This window comes from Cuculus canorus, chromosome 9 (assembly GCF_017976375.1).
Source record: "Cuculus canorus isolate bCucCan1 chromosome 9, bCucCan1.pri, whole genome shotgun sequence".
NCBI classification, from domain to species: Eukaryota; Metazoa; Chordata; class Aves; order Cuculiformes; family Cuculidae; genus Cuculus; species Cuculus canorus.
Genome location: NC_071409.1, coordinates 13,623,940 through 13,641,124, shown reverse-complemented (window position 1 = coordinate 13,641,124; position 17,185 = coordinate 13,623,940). Strand labels below are relative to the sequence as shown.

The following is a 17,185-nucleotide window of genomic DNA, read 5'->3' as shown; positions in this document are numbered from 1 at the left end:
TGGGAGCAGACTTAGCCTCTATCTGAACCCAGCTGCAAGGGCTGTGCCAGGTTTGCTTTAGGTGGTGCAAGTGGCAAGAGGATGGGAAGTAGAAGGGCCAAATAAGTGTCGGGTTTCCCTTTTCTCATCTGTTCCTAAAGCTTTGCAGTTACGGAGACTGGGTCAGAGATTGACTTCCCAGACAGACTGTAAGCAGTGTCATTCGTGAGCATTGCTTCACCTGCTGTATCAGGTGACAGAAAATAGCCGCCTGGGCTGTAGGTAGCCGCTAGCGGTAGTGCTTAGGATCTTGAGCGTTCCTGCTGGTAAGCTTGCGTGTCAAGAGGCTGTGGGTATAAGTCATCCCTTTGCAGAGGTTAGCGTGAGGCCAAGGCACCACATAAGTCCCACTTGAGCCTGTAGGGATTTATTTCAGTGCCTTGGCCTTGTCTCAGGACTTCTGCAATACCGCGGCTTTGTGCCAGATTTCTGCATGTGTTCACATTTCAACCTGTGTGTTTTTAGTGTCAGCTGGAGTCTTGTGGAGGTGTGAAAAAAAGCCTTGTGCCAAAATGACTGGATCATCCAGGGGCTCTGGACTATTTTTGAGGGTCTCTTAATAGTCTCATTATTATTATTATTATTAAGTTTTATCAGTCATCTGTATTGATTGTGTAGTATATAGCTCATATATTTACTAGCTCCTAGGCATTGCAGCCTTTGTGCGCTCAGCTGCATTTCTTCAAAGCTCCACCTGAACTACCACCATTTCAGTTGAGAAGTGGTTTTGTAAGCAGAAATGGACAGCAGCAGATGACAGCTTTCACTTGGTGCTGACAGTTGCTCTGCTATAATTACTGTTTTCATTCTTCTGTATCAATAGGATGGGTTCCTGGCAGCTGAGGTCAGTATTTGTTGTTACCTTTAAGACCAGCATGTATAAGTCCAGCCACTTCATTTAATGAAACTTCTTTCGGCATGTCTCCTGGCACTTTTCCAGTTATATGCTAATTTTTCTCAGCTGCTGAGTGTGCTTAGATGCTGAGGAGAAATATTAAGAGCTTTTAAGGATGCCAGGCGTGGAGAAAAATAACTTTCAGTGTTTGTCCATAGCTGCTGCAGTTGTCTTTGCCAACAGCCTGCCATCAAGCACTAGTCCTCTGTGCTGAAATGCACGTTCAAGCAATAGCTTCTTAGGTGCAGTTGGGTTCTGGTGCTTTTCCCTCAATAATCTAGCATATGACTATTTCTGATGTAAAGCATTCAGAGCAAAGGGACATTTACGCTGAAAAGAATCATGGATGCAATTTCACCCCCACAAAAAATTGTAAAGGACTTTCAGTTGTTGATATGAGAATGGGAAGAGAAGACACTTTGTAGGAACTGGTTTGGCTAAGAGCAGCCTTGCAAGTGGTCATATTGCTGGGAGATGTCCTGGCACTGCTTCCTTGTCAGGCTGGCAAACTCAGCAGCATGGTGACTCCTTTACAAGTCTGTTCTGGCTTTAAAAGAAAATACCTTTTACTTTATAAGTAGGGACACACTTTTAAAACTTGACCTCAGTTCACTTCCATTCAAAGTGTGTGTTAAAACTGGGAGCTGGGAATATGCAGTGACCAAGTTCGAATGTGTAGGAAGCCAGAGGTTCTAGCAGGGTTTGGTGGGGCCAGAATGTTTGTGAGTAGCCTTTGGCTCTTTCCTCTCAAAATGGAGCTGTATCCACATGTGCTATAGTCAAGCCTTGATGGAAGAATTGCTTGATTTTTCAGTTTACTTCTCTGAGCAATATTTACCATAGAAAAGATATTTAGGTGTGTTGGAAGAACTTTCTCTTTCATTCCTATTACATGGAAAGCTTCATTTTTTTCTGAAGAGAAGGAAAAAGGATGAGATTATCATGGTGAAAGGTAGTTTCAAAAACATAAATCTGTCATTTTGTAAAACACCTATATAATTGTTCTTGTTCACATGCAGACCAGCATTGCATTTGACAGGCCAGCAGATGCAACTGTCTTACTGTTTTGGAATAAAAATACAAATCTGGTAGCAATCAGAAAGCTTTGTATCACACAACATGACCAAAATACTGTAATGCTCCATGTTTTGCCCAACCACAATCTTTCTCTGTCTCATCTCCTCTCTGTTTGCTCCTATGTGCATGCTTTTCTCTTATTTACTGTTATGCCAAATACCTTCATGATCATAGGTGGGAAGGGATTTTTTTTTTCTGCAGTTTCTATTCTTCCTTTTTTTACTGCCAAATACTGGGGCCCATATTTGAACAGCAATACACACATTTATTTAGAAGATTTTCTTTTCATGGTCTGTCACCATTTGTTTAAAACATGGATTTGCCAGAAGATCCCTCCTGCCAGAGATACTAGAGCTGGCTCATACTTTGTTGAGGAGGGAAGATTTCTTCAATACTCTGTGAAATAAATTTACGATCAGTATTCTCAGGATGTATCTGCACAGTCCATAAAGGCTTTCACTTGAAAACCCTTTCATATACAGCAAATTCTCCTGTGGTAGGTTTCAACCTGCTGAACGTTGTTTTCAGAACAGTCTATTTCTGTCGGCCGTAGCATAGAATCATAGAATATCTCGAGATGGAAGCGACCCATAAGGATAATCAAGCCCAATTCATATGATTGAAGGGTTTTCATAAACTCTTCCAATGGCTACCAACAAGAGGGTTCTTTTGTCCAAGTGGGATCTTATATCCCAGCAAATGTTTCTCTCATATCAGCAGGGCTGCAGCTACTAGCCCACTGGCTGTCTTTCAGTCTAGCAATCTGTACTGTTAATTATCCAGACGTGAAGGAATTAATCTTGCAAGTGAGGTATGACAGAGCTGAGCTATCCAGTGTCTGAAGAGATCCTGCTGAGATGGGAGCTGTCAGGATGCCAGTGCTTGCTGTTGTGGCAGGGGGCTGGTGGGGAAGGTATTCTTCACACCTCCCCCTAGTTATTCTCATTTTTGGTGTGGGAACTAATAATGGATTTATGCATGGTTGGTTTTGTAGTGCTGTGCTTGCATGGGTTGTGAACTTCAGGCGCTTGGATAGTGTTCTCACTAGTGAATTGCCAAGATGAAAGTAAGAAACAAAAAATGTAGGATTAGTTATATGAAGATGTACGGTGTTTGCACCCTTGGAGCCAGCAAAGCAGTGCCTTCTATATCAGCTGGCAGGCCCGGGAAGCCCTTTGCTTTAGTGCAGAGGGTCTCCTGGCTTTGAAAAGAGGAGTAGTTGGGATGTAACTAATATGGCCCTTTCACATTAGGCAGCTTATTCTCTCCCTAGCAAGAGCTTCTGACTTTTAAGTTTGAAGTGTGTTCAATGGAAGCTGCTCCTCTCCTTTTCCGCTTTGGCTGAATGCTTTTTAACTCTTGTATTTGTCACTGGGAACAGTATTGGAGGCCCACTTGCATCAATGAGACTGAGACATGAGAATCGGATTCCTTTATCAACTAGATGTTTTCTCTTGCTTGCCAAGCTCTGCCTTGTACCTGGAGTGTTCCAGCTTTCCAGACCTAACTGTTGCATACCCTCACTGTAGGTGCTAACACATCTGCTCTTCCCCAGCTTCAAAAACGAAACTGTGATCATGAAGGTGGAAAGTGACTGTTTCTCTCTTGGTATTTGGTGAAGGGTCCTGTACATTCATCTTTTTCTCTTCTCTGATTCCTTCTCTACAGTCTTCTTTCGGCCTGCTTCAGAAGTGAACTCACGGACTCAAGGAGAGACCTTCCCAAACAGACTGATGCCATCCTAAAACATTCCAACCCCCCAAACCCATCAGTATATCCATAATCTAAGCTGGCGGGGTCACTTTGCCCAGCTGGCGGGACTAGGAACAGATGGGCAAATACACAGCCTTATAGCAACAGAGTAAATAGTGAGAGTAATCTTCTGAAGGGACTCAAAATTTGCAAAAAGCAACAGACACTTCTACAGACCTCTTAGCTGTATCCCAAAGCATTGGGAGGTCAGGAACCACAACGTCGTCTGTCTTGGTGTAACATTTTCTTCCTGTTTTTGTAACCTGTTGATGCTCTTTCCTGTTCCTTCTGTTTTTTGTGAAACTTAGCGGGGTTTCTCTGAGCAGGTCTCGATTTTAAAATGCTTCTTGTCTTGTTTAAATGTGTTCATGGGCTGGGGAGGTAGAATAGGGTTGGGTGTGTTTAAACAGGGTTTGTTTAAACGATCTGTGATAGTCAATTTGGCCTGTTTTAATGCTGATCATGCAGTAATAGTGCAAGTAGCTGAAGTATTTGTACTGCTGGACAGAGAGAGGTAATAATTATATGAATTTACACTGGTAGGAAATCAATTTTATTTTCTTCTGTAGAAATGCCTGCTAATTTGGCATCCTGAATTGTTTCCCCTTATTTCTAACTTTAAAGGGTTCAATCTAAAATACATCAAAATTGTAGGGAAGACTGATTGACTTTGACTTTGCACCAGCACCACTGGCACTGATCCAGCTTTGTTGAACTTAGAAAGGTCCCTCCTGACTCTGGAACTTAATCCAAGTGGTGTACTCAGCCGCACAAGTAGAATGTGATCTTGAAGTCCTCCTGTGTTATGACATCCACATGTGTCCAGCATCCTCATCCCTTTGCAGCTGAGGATGTAAAAAGGCACAGTATCTAAAACTGCCTACCGCCCTTCTTGTGAAAAAGGGTCTGAGCTTGCCCCTTTCCTTGCAGATGTTCAGCAGTTATTAGATGTTGCTTTAGAGTATTCATCAACCCTACTACATTTTACCCCACCACTACAAACTTCATAGTTCAAAGGAAAGTAGTGCCAGCATATTATGTTGCAGTTGAATGAGCCAAGTGGCCTCTGGCAATGCCCACCTTGACCGTTAATCCTGCAACTAGTGACTTTTGCTTATTGTGTCAATGAGTGCATCCTGGTTTAGCAACTCCTGCACAGAAGATTGTTTCTCAACAATCACTTGTAAATCCTCACACTGCTTGTATCAAACTCTACCTCTGAAAGGCATTTGGATGGGCTTAACAAGGAGTATCTGAATAATTTGGAGACTTCATTTCTAAGTGTCAAACTCAGAGCAGCACAAAGGAGGAACAATCACCAGGCAAGTAACATGCTGTGAAATTAATCTGGCATTGCTGTGCGTGGCACTAGGTGTGGATACCAGCAGTGAGGGAGGAGCTAGTTCAGGGTGGGCATGATGTGTACTGTTGCTCTCTCCAGCAAGAGGTGATCAAACATCCTTATGAAAAGAACAGCCTCTAGTGCCGGTAGAGAAATGTTCTTCAATCCATGCTCTCAGGCAGTGACATTTCTCCTGAGGAACCCTCTGATGTTCACAGCTGCAGGAAACAGAAATGTGAAGAAGGCACACCAGGAGCAGTGCTTCCTGTGGCCTGGTGCTTGCCCAGACCAGCAGAGGTCGGGTAGAAGAGCTCAGTTGTAAACACCAGTGATCAGTAGCCCCTGAGAGACACAGGGAGCTGGATCAATAGTGATGAGGACCTGTGTGCCTGCAGTGCATACCGTACTGGATTTAAGTGGGACACGTGTGTACCCAGCTCTGACACACTTGTCGTTAGGTTACAGCCTAAAGAGAAGGTGCCTCCCAAATGCAGAGCAGGCCTCCTGGCCACCCACCAAGGAGAAAAGCCTGATGCAGAAGGGGAAGACTTTTATCTCTGAACATGGCATCATCTGCTTCCAGACAGCAGAGCTGTGATCTAAGTAGGTGATGACTCGAACAAATGTTTCCTTTGAGAGCCATATCCCATTTCTGGATATCTCCTTTGTTGCCTTAGCAAGGTTTGTTCTACCATAGCAATGTGGGGGAAGGCTGAGGGAGAAGAGCCTCCAGAATTGTGATTAACTAAGTAAAACTGGCAGTGACTATTTCATACGGTTGCAGCTCTACCATCGTTCATTGTGTAAACCAAATCAAGTGCCTCTTTACTTTGCCTGGAAACTTCAGGAAGTACTTTGAGATCGCAAAACAAGTAATTATTGCTCTGTGACTTTTTATTTGGAAGAAGAAAGGCAATGCTATTCCTTTCCCTGTGAGAGATGGGAATCTGTACTGCAAATGCAGCCCAGATGCAGGATTGTGCTTGGCACTGTCAGGCCAATGAAGGCTTTTTCCTGGATCTTGGTCTTGTCTGCTTGTGGATGGCAATATGGAAATACTGTGATAGGGACACACTTAACTTTTATCTAGAGCATTGCTCCAGGCCCTATTCACCAGCAAGTTTGAGAAGGCAGCCCACTAAAAGATACAAGGCATCCATAGCCTGCACCAGGAGATTCCAGCTCATGTTCCACTTCATCACCTAATCTGACCTCTATGAAACCTCTTGTACCGTGATAGGCAATACAGCATCTGGGAATTCCACCAAACAAGAATGTAAGTTATTTGGATCCCACCGTTCTCAGGAAAGGCTTTTCAATTTGTCCTCCCTACCTAAAAGAAGATGACTGTTGAAACTGGTCTTAATGGTAACTTGATTTGCTCTCCAGCTACAAGGTGTTTATCTTAGAAGGTGCTTTTTTTTTTTTTTTTTTTTTTTAATCAAATGACTTGGAGCTGGAAGCAATTTGAGTTGCTTTGTAGCCCATCCTCTGTAGATAAAAGAAAACTTCTTCCCGACTGTCTTTTGATTGCTTCTCTGTCTTCTCTGGGGCTTTGGAAAAGTAGACCTTTTCCTTTCACACAGTTACAGAATAGAATTCCTTTCAAGGAATAACCGAGTGGAATAATTGGGCCTTATCAGTCTATGTCAACTAGATGATGCATATCTGCTCCCTGTGTTATAGCTCCATTCCCTGGAAAGCAGATTGCATCCACTGCCTGCCTTGGGGAATTCCCATATCTGGAACCTAAAGGGAGTCATTTTGGTCATCCTTGTCCCTGTGCTGTAGTTGCTCCCTGCCTAGTGACTCTCAGGGCTCCTCCTTTCCATGCTCCCAATTAGTTATGAAACGTATGAACCATTTGCGTGGTTGAAGAAAAGGTGCACTATTGCTTGCTTTAGAGTAACAGCTGTCTGAGGTGTGAACTGTAAGGGCATCACTCTGCTTTTTTGTGTGCCATTTTATGAGCCTTCAAAGTGGATGAGTGCAGCTCAGCATTATCTGTGTCACTCGTGTGCAGTTACTAGACTACATTGGTGGTATCCTAGTGTTATGCAGCCTGATGGGCAACCTTACTTGAAAAAACTTTGCCAATAGGCACATTGAGCATGTGTGAACTTGGGATGTAATTTGTGCTGTGCTCACTTTGGCTATTGTAAGGACAGGCAGCCCCAGATCTGGAAAGCTTCGATTCCACTTGGGGGTCTCTGTGTTGTGAGTAGCTCTAGATCTTCAGGGACAGCAAACTGTAGGCGCAGAGGCTCATGCAAAATCTTGAACTCTCTGAGCCTGAGCTGCCCTATTCTTGCACTCAGTGAACCTTTGATGTTGTTTGCGTTAAGGCTGCTTACATGACGGTGTGCTCATCTAATGTGAATGGGGACTCGGGGACTTGTCTACTGAACCAGGCAATTGGTCTATCCAAGCAGTTTCCTGCCTCTGGTGAAGGGCTGATACCAAGTGCTCTGGTAAAGCACAGAATTATAGAAGGTAACCTGTGACCTATATGGTGCTTCATATACGTGAGAACGAAGTTCCTTCCTGGCCTTTTGAGATGATCAGTATATGCCTTGAAGCATGAGACATGATTGCCCTCATATAAGCTTGCATAACTACAAATGTTATTGACTAAATAATTACATAGCCTCTTGAAGAGAGAAATCAGTTGCAGAATGTGACTCAGTGCCTTTCATATCAGAGTGTTCCAAGAAAAGTATAATAGTCTCTTAATTGAAGTTCTTATACCTTGATATTAAAATGTGTTTCATTGGCATTGATATCAAAGTAATGTTAATACTCCTTCTTCTAACCTTTCTTGAGACGTGGTAAGTATCATTTTAATGCAAATCACTGTGCATGACATTTTTATACTACCTGTTTAAAAAAATTTGAGAAAAGCAATATATTTTAAATGAATCCTCAAACACCATGTAGTCTGTGTGTTTAATACCAAAAACATTTTCTTGTGTTTCCGAGGCTGTTGCTATATTGATGTGTGACGTTAATTATCAATAAAATTTTGCATCTTGGTTTATTTGGGGACTTTTATTTGTCTAGATGACTATCTCTAGACCTATCATCTCCTGACGTGATGGAATAGTTTAGTTGAAACAAGTATGAAGAAAAATGCTTTTGTTTCCTGTTTTATTCACTTGAGCTTGATTGTCTTAGTCTTGATTCTTATGAGTATGAATGAGATAAGAATGGAGTCCTTAAGCTATATGTTAAAGTATGCATTTGTTTTCTACAGTGTAGGGTGCTTTGCGTTGCCCCGTGTTTGATTGCTTCTCTTTTGTTGTTTGTTTTTTTGGTTTTGTTTTTTTCTCCTCAAAGTATTTTGTAGTCTTCTAACTAACTTTGCTGAGATCACTGTTGGTGGTGGAGAGGACAAAGTTAGGCACACTACTGACTTCCTTGGAGAATCTTGTTTCATAGCAACAGGCATCTTTAAAAAAAAAAAAATAGTTTGTTACCTCCTCACTTGCATATCGTGGAGATTTTGCCCTAAGAAACTACTCAGGTGTGTATTAATTTCAGCTGAGGCTCTGTTAGGATAGGTGTCTGAACCTGCAAAGTACAAATACTCATTTTGGTACTAAATCCAGAAACCTCTTAGGTTAAGGATGATGTCAACTTGACTTGAATTTCATGGCTGGCCTCAACTTCTATAACTGGTGAATTGAAACCTCAGATGTGAATCATTCCCTTCACCCTGAAAAGTTTGGTCTGAACTTCATGGCTCAGTTTCACTTCCCCTTGGGAATTGCTGCCATTGTTAATATTAATTTGTGAAGGTTCTTGTGCTTTTCACTTCCTTGAGTCTATGAAGTTTGCTGGATCTCGTCCTGCATCTTCACTGCCAAAGGACAGTTCACACCCTTCTGTACCTCCTGTAATTGTGTAATTAGGTAACATTCCTTCGGGGCCTTAGATACTCTGGCCTGTTAGCATAGATGTTTTCTCCACCCAACACTGCAAGTCTTAAAACTGTAGGAAGCTAGAGACAAAGTACTTGTATAAAACTTGACCTTGAGTGCTGAAGGTTTTAATAAATTATCTAGGAATAAGACTTTTCTTTCCTTTACACGTCGTTTATTTGAAGTAATAACTATTTGCATAGGAGTAAAGCCAGTTCCCAGGAATTGGTGTAACCAGTTATACCCGGATAAACAAGTTTCCCGGTGGGAAATAAGATGGGAATGTGCCCTTGCACGTTCACCACAGGGTCACCATGACATGGCCGAATTAGTGCTGAGCTCCCTGGTGAGCCAGGTAGCCTCCACACCGCTGGGCAAGCACAGCTTGCAAGAGTACATGGTGTTTCTGAATCATGCCTGCTTCCCTAGTACCTTTGCTCAGCCTTGCAAATGCCTCGATGTCAGAGAGGCAAAAACCTGCTCTCTTGCAGCATGGCAGTGTGCTGCCAATTGTGCTACTGGACCCGCTTTAATGATCATTTTCTCCATATCCCAAATAAGACCCCACTACAGACGGGATGCCACAGCTGTAACTCGATCTGGGAACTGGGCTGCCATTCAGAAGCAGTCTGCTCTTCATTCTCTATATCATTTTATGACACGGGATCACAGCTGGGACCCTTGAGGCTGGACAGGGGGTTGCTTGCCAGCAAGCCTCTCTGGCCCGGTTCATGGATATGCTAGATAGAGTTTGGGGCTGTCTGGACTTGAGGAAGGCTAGTGTTGTTGTCAAGTGGTAGCAGGAATCTGATACTCTTTGCAAGCAGCCTGCCGGCTTTGGATACTAGCTTCTCCTTAACACCAGCAAAAGCTGCATGTCGGCATCTCGGGCAACTCTGACCATCTCAGCAGTGGTCCCTAAAGTGTATGGAGTCTGTCTTGAGAAAAGAGCCTCTGTCTGCTATATATATGCATATAACTGGTTTGTTACTAGGTGTAACTAGGAATTTGGGAGAAACCAAGGTGATAAATGTGACTTAATCTGGAAAATGTTTCTGCTGTCAGGTTTTAGGGGTAGTTAGGGTGGTTTAAGATTGCTTCCTCCGTTCTTGTTCTTATGAAAAAAAGTCTTTGGCCACCAGGAGAGCTTAACTTAAAAATACCCTGAGTTTTGGCAGCTGTTTGCTGGCATAGCGTATGTTCTTTTCAACTGAAAAACTTATATAGAAAATTTTAATTAAATAAAAAAATCGAACCAAAAGCGAAGCACCCCTTTGTCAGTGTTTCGCAATTTGTTTTTTAAATGCCCAGAATATCTGGGAAACCAACTTCCTCTTGACTTTCTCTCCAATGATCCTTATCTGTGATGCTTCTGTGGTGTCAGGTGATTTCATTAGCAGTAGCTCACCACTGCCACAAACAGAAAACATAAACTCTTGGAAATGTAGACCACTCTTAACAACCAACTGATATGATTTCTGTCTTAACATCTCCTTGGTTTGCAGGACCTCCATGCAGTCGCAGTCATCCTATGGCTCCAACTCTCCACCACTCAGCAAAATGAACAGCATGAACAAGCTGCCCTCGGTCAGCCAGCTAATTAACCCTCAGCAGCGCAATGCCCTGACCCCAACCACCATCCCCGACAGCATGGGAACCAACAGTAAGAAATCCTCACTCCTTCTCCTGTTCCACGCGTGCTCCCTGCTAGTCTGGGCAAGGAGACTTGGCATCTCCAAGTGACTAGTGTTAGGCTGGGGAGCTTGGAGTAATTTGCTGGGAACCTGCGCAGCCAAATATTGCTCACTGCTGTGTCACAGGGCAAGGGTTCAGCATCCTGCTCTGAGCCTCACAGGGGTGAACAGGGATACTTCTTGTTGCAAATCTGCCTGGCTGCACTGTTATCCGTCTTTCAAGACCTGTTTCTTCTTCCTTTACTAGTAGAGGAGATGCAAATGTCAGCAAACGTTTTTCCCTTGGTTCAATTAAGACACTTCTTAGTTACAAAGGAACTATCTGCATCTTGCAGCTCTGTAACCTGCTTCTTCCTGCTGAAGAGTGCCCAGCAGCCCTGTAAATCCAGGATGACAGACATGGGTTTAGGGGCTGAGTTTTGTTGTTTCATGATTTTTTTTTTCTTCTTTTAAAAAAAAAAAAAAATTTCAAAAGCACTGGGCTCTTGCCCACACCTGTTGTTCATACCCTTCGGGTGCTCTCAGTGTCTCTGAAAACAAAGCTGTTTGGCTTCTGTATTGGGTTACTTTGCTGGCTCTGTCCCACTCCTCTCCTGCAGCAGGGAAAGCTGAGACGCCCACAGCTTGCTTAGATTTCTACCGAACCTGTTTGTAAGGGGAGGTGACATGGCACTGCCCGCAGTTGCTCCAGTGAGGGGAGAGCTCCTGAAAGACTGTCATCTGGTCATTGTGTGGACATTACGGCCCTGCTGGAAATTCCCCATAAGCTCACTCTATGTGAGGCTCTGCAGGGGATTTAAGGTCAATTTGGCTGTGTGTGCTGTCTTTTCATCCTGTGCTGGGGGTGAGGCAGGTGTCCAGGGATGCCTGAGTAACAATGCGCTCATCCTTCTTGTCTCCTCCAGTTCCCATGATGGGCACCCACATGGCCATGACCAGCGACATGAATGGCCTCAGCCCCACGCAGGCGCTGCCTCCTCCCCTCTCCATGCCTTCGACATCCCACTGCACACCCCCTCCTCCATACCCCACAGACTGCAGCATCGTCAGGTGAGTGGGAGCAAGCTATCCAGCACGTTTCCCACCTGCAGGGAATGGAGGCTTCGTGTTGGGAGCTTGGAGGGTCCTGCCCGGTTCCTTGCCCCATTCTCTTGGAGCACTGGGTCCCAGTGGGTCTTGGCAGTTCCAGGACTGGCACCCTCTGGGCATTGAGCATCAAACTGTCTGAGCAGCTGAGAGAAACAGGGACATTAGGACTGCAAGAAAACTGAGGGATGCAGTATCTATTAGACTGGTGGAGCTGAGGGCACCAGGCAGTCTTACAAACACTTTTTTTTTTTTTTTTTTGTAAGATGCCACCCATAAGCAAGGAATCATTTACACTTAGGGAGGAATATGCTGACTTGAAATACTTCATGTGCACGATGTCTTTGAGCCCCAGATCCACCACCTTGCTGAAGCCCTCTATCCATGAAGTAGGCTGCCACAGGTTCGGTCACCTTCTGTGTGAAGTGACCTGGCAGGAAAGTCCTTGTGAGCCTTCCTGCCTCAAGATCCAGGCTGTGTAGCACCAGCTTTTTACTAAGGCAAGATACTGTCGTAAGGGTTGTCTGATAGGAGCTAATCTGAAGGACACTCATTTGTTTGATGTGGCAGCAGTGAGGCTTGCTGTCCTGGAATGACTTGGAAAAAGTCAAGCCAAGGGTGAAAGCTTTGTTTCTCATTGCTGCAGACTGGCTGACTGTTAGGTTTTTCTGTGGTTTGGGCTGTTGCAGCCAGGGTGATCCTATTTTCTCTCTCCTTCCTTCCTTCCTCCTCTGCAGCTTCTTAGCGAGGTTGGGCTGCTCATCCTGTGTGGATTATTTCACGACCCAGGGGCTGACCACCATCTATCAGATTGAGCATTACTCCATGGATGTAAGTAACTCCTCACCATTTCCTTTGTTTGCACTCTTGGCCCTGCTGTAGGAATGGGTCAGAAATCCAGACTCAGTATATTTTTATTCTTATATGATTAGTTTGATTTAAGGTTGTTGCACCCAGTGAAGAATTACTGTGAGGTGAAGAGAGGCTGGACTTGGGGCCAGCATTGTAACTACCTTGCCTGGCACAGAGAAAGTGTCTCCCTCTCCCCACCACTATGCATTTTAGTCCCTGAAGTGGCCTCAGCCTACAGGCCTGTTAATTCTGCAAGGCTTAGTTTCAGTTTACGCTGCTCTGAAACACCTCGCTCGCCTGCAGACAAGTAAGCTGTCCAGAAGTGGTCTGTGTTTTTTCCTTCCCTGCTTCTGTTTTCTGGCCTTACCTTAATGATCTTCCCTTGCCACTGGCACCTCAGCCCGGCTGTTTTTTTTCTCATGCATGGCTTTGGCTGAAGAGTTGCTGTTCTTGTGCCATAGCTCTCCTCAGAGCTGGCTGTCCCATTTTTTTGCTCGGAGACTTTGCAAGGCTGTGGTGCTTTTGCTTCCTATCATGGGCTGCCTTCCTTCTGCTACTGTTCTAACTAGAAAAGCTGACCCAAGCTAACCAAAGCTGGTTGCTGATTTTTTCAGAAGCCTATATTGCATTTCCCAGAGTTTAGGTGTAATGTACCTCAGGTACTGTACCAGAGAAAATGAGGCCTCAGAGTCAAAGATTCCAAAGGTTGTGTCTGTTCATGCATTTTGGTTAAGTTCAAGTAATTTGGGCAGTTCTTATAGAGTCAGACCCAGAGCTTTGAATACTGGAGCTTAAATTGGCATTCTAAAATCCTTTTCAGGCTTTGACATAAGCACACAAGTTTTCAAAGCCATTGATCTTATGCAGCCCAGCATCCCCCACCACAGACAACAAACAGATTTTCTGAGGTTGTCTTGGAGGCCTTGCAGTCCAGTTAAACACCTAGCTTTAGGTCACCATACCTTATGCATGAATATGTTTTGCCTGACTTCAAAGGAGATATTGTATCATTAGTCCTTGCTGTCTCATGGCTATGTGTGATTGTTCAGAAGTGAACCACCGCCATCAAGATTAGTGGTTTGTCTTCTACAGTGTTTCATGGCCACCTGGATTTTAGCAGCTTTAATAGGCATTTGCAGGGTCCCCAGAGGCTGCTTCTACTCCTGAAGCCCAGCTTGTCCAGCGATTGCGCTGTTAAGCCCTCCACCTTGCCTTGCAGGATCTGGTGAGCCTCAAGATCCCAGAGCAATTCCGCCATGCCATCTGGAAGGGCATCCTGGACCACCGGCAGCTTCATGATTTCTCTTCCCCTCCCCACCTCCTGCGCACCCCCAGCGGCGCCTCCACTGTCAGCGTGGGCTCCAGTGAAACCCGAGGCGAGCGAGTCATTGACGCAGTCCGCTTCACGCTCCGGCAGACCATTTCCTTCCCACCCCGTGATGAGTGGAATGACTTCAACTTTGATATGGATGCCCGGCGCAACAAACAGCAACGCATCAAGGAGGAAGGGGAGTGAGCTCCAAAGACCCCACTCCACCCCGCCTCGGCCATAAACTGCTCAGCCCTTCATTTGTCTTCCTTCTGCTTGATACTACACTCCTGGACAAAGGGCAGAGGGAGTCCTTTTGCTCACTCTTGCTAGTTATGCCCTTGATGCTGTATAGGTCATGATCCTAGACTGCGACCTCCACTCCTCCTCTTCCAAGGGGAAGAGCTGAGTGAAGGGGGAAGGCGGGTGGTATTTCCTTGAAAGCCATTAACCTTCTTTAGAAGGCATTGTTCTTGTTTCGTATTTTCCTTTGGGGAGAGGGCTTCTTTTCTTGACTTTTGAATCCTCATACAGCTTGTGGTTGTCCTGATCTACAAACTTGTTTCTCTCATCCAGTGATCCTGCTTTGAAAAGCAGGAAGGTTAAAATAAACTTTCAAAAAGCCAAACCTCCAGCCAACCCAAAAACCAAAGGCAATGAGCCTAAAGCCACCAAATCTTGAACTGGTAGCTCATCCAAAAAAATAAATGGGAATCGGTCTGCTGAAGGATGACCTTAAACAGCCTCTTCCCACAGAGCTGTGTGCTCTGTTCATGTGTAATATTCTCCAGCAGAAACAGCACATGCACTTTGCTGGGCAGGCCAATGCTTATGGCCACCTGCAACCTACTTTTTCCTTTTCCTTCACCTTCTCTTGGAAAACACAAACCTCCTGTCTCTTCTCATTTTGAATTTACATTCATGTGTATGTCCTGGTTTGCTTGTTTCAGGATAGAAACACAAATACAACCATTGGTCACTCTTGACTTCTGTCCACTACCCAGCCTTTAGCCATTCTGTGCTACTGCTAACATTTAAGCTAGAGAATTGGGCTTTTCCACATATGCAGCCTGGATAGTTTAGCGTAAGGATTGCCTGCCTAGGCTCCAGTTGAACAGAGTACCAACTGAGAGCTGCACACCGATTTGTAGGGCTTCAGCTACCCTAAATCCAGACAATATTTTATTTAGACCATGCTAGATTGGTTTCCCACCAAGTAAAGTGGAACTGTCTTTAGATATATCTGTAATAAGCTGGAGCCTGTTGTCATTTGTTGCTGGTGACTATAGACTAAGTGATGAGCAGCCAGAAGTAGAGAGTAGAAAGAGAAATTTCCAGCTGCCTTGGAACAAGGACCAGTTCCTGGTAATATGAGTGTTGCTACTGCAAAAAGTCATGTTTACGTGAGAAATTGATTTTTCTCTGTTTTTTTTTTTTTCTTTATTGGTTTGACAGCAGCTGTGCTCTGAGGCGTTTCCTCTGACTGCCAGTGATCCTGTGGACAAGTAACTAACTAGAGTGCCTGTTTCCACATTTATATTGACCAAGGTACTGAGACTCCAACCTGTACAAAATATCTCTAAACAGAGGAGCTGGGCTCAGCACAGCTGCTTTTAAGTTGCCTTGCTCTTCTTAACAGTAAGCCTGACATTTTTTGGTTGGGAAAAGATGCAAAAAGCAACTTGATGTGACATCCTACGTTGCTGCAACCAAATAATCCACTTTCAATGCAGTGGCTGTCTTCTGGTCCCTGCTTTGTGTTGCATATTTCATTTAAATCCAATGTTGTTAGCATCTTCCTCCATCTGTCTGTTGTGCCAGGTCATTTTGCATTCAAAGAGTGCCTTTGAACTGTCCAAAACTATGCAAGCCTGTTTTGGATAGCTCTAAATGGTAATGCAAGATGGTTACTCTGTAAAGTGTGTGTAAATAAGTATTTTTTGTATGTGTAATTTTTTCTTATGACATACCACAACAATTTTTATTTCTTCTTGGGCTACTGGGTCAGACAGAACCACAGTGAAATGTTTGTTTTTCTGGGTTTTTTTTTTTAATTATTATTTTTATGCAGAGCGCCACGGTATACCTTGTAACAAATGACACTGGACAAATATATTTGTATTTTTCATACTGAGATTCCTGTGTTACTTTGCAGTTGAGGGGGGAGGGGGCAGGTACTGAAAACCTGTTTTATCATTTTATTTTGTAACTGATCAAAGAGCAGCGTCCTAGATTTCAAAGTATTTAACATGCTCAGTGTGAAAACTTACTGTCCTTTTTTTTTTTTTCTTCTACGTGCTACAAAAGAAGCAAGTCATCCTGCTCTTGGTTCGATGCAAGAATTAATTCAGTGGGGCAGTGTTAGTCTGGGGAAAGTGTTAGTGCCTGTACTTTGTAAATTCCTAGAGGTGAATTTGGTTTGCCCTTCTCGCCTCCAAGGTTTTGCATCTCCATTGTGTAATCCTTCTGAGTGGCTTTAGTACTGTACAAATATTGATGCAAAAATTTCATCATTTTAGGACCTAGGAAGCTTCTAACTACAAAGTTTAATGCAGTTAATGCTGTCCCCACAGTCTGGGCACAAGAACTGCAGTATTTGCTCTTCAGCTCGTAAGCGAGATAGAGCTTTTCTGCTGCATCACAAATGATTCAAATATATGCTGTGAAAATCTCTTTTCTACTGTATCACCACTATGGAACCTACTTCTATATGACTGGAACCTTCAAGTGAGTTTGAACTGCTGTAGCTTTTACCCTCCCCTGTAATCCTGTGATTTTTTGTTTTGTTTTGTTTTGATACATCAGAGTGTATGGATTAATTGAGCTGAGAACCTGCCAATGCTTGTAGCAATAAGTGTTGCCTGCACCAGGACCTGTGTGTGTTTTGGAACTTCTTGTTGTTGAAGTCAATGAAAATAAAAGCGAAACTGAAATTTACACTGGATTCCCAAACAGCTTCTTTTCTTGCGTGTGTGCCCTCTTGGTATAAGCAGAAGACTTTGTGGATGCTTCCTTCTCTGAGCAGAGAAGGCTTAGTGTCACCTTTGCCTCTGTGTGCAGTTTTCCAATTCCCACGCTATCCACATCACAAAGATGTGTTATAAAGTGTGATCGCAGACCCATTGCCTTCCTTCTGGCAGATTGGATGGGTCAGCCCCTGTAAGCCTATTGCTGAAATGTGAAGTCTCCTGGCTTTTGCATCATTTGCACGGCTCTTTT

At 44.0% G+C, this 17,185-nt stretch overlaps 1 protein-coding gene across 6 annotated transcripts in view; it reads left to right on the top strand.

The window, feature by feature from the left end:
* The window catches only part of TP63 (tumor protein p63), a 253,148-nt gene extending 236,245 nt beyond the window's left edge, over positions 1–16,903 (top strand). For 5 of the 6 annotated variants that reach the window (XM_009565617.2, XM_054074422.1, XM_054074424.1 and 2 more), the window contains 4 exons: positions 10,531–10,688; positions 11,625–11,769; positions 12,543–12,636; positions 13,877–16,903. In XM_009565617.2, the coding sequence (XP_009563912.1) occupies positions 10,531–10,688; positions 11,625–11,769; positions 12,543–12,636; positions 13,877–14,173 (694 nt within the window). In that variant the 3' untranslated portion in view covers positions 14,174–16,903. The remainder of the gene's footprint in view (positions 1–10,530; positions 10,689–11,624; positions 11,770–12,542; positions 12,637–13,876) is intronic. The other variant, XM_054074425.1, reaches the window with a different exon arrangement.
* Positions 16,904–17,185: the final 282 nt, after the last annotated feature.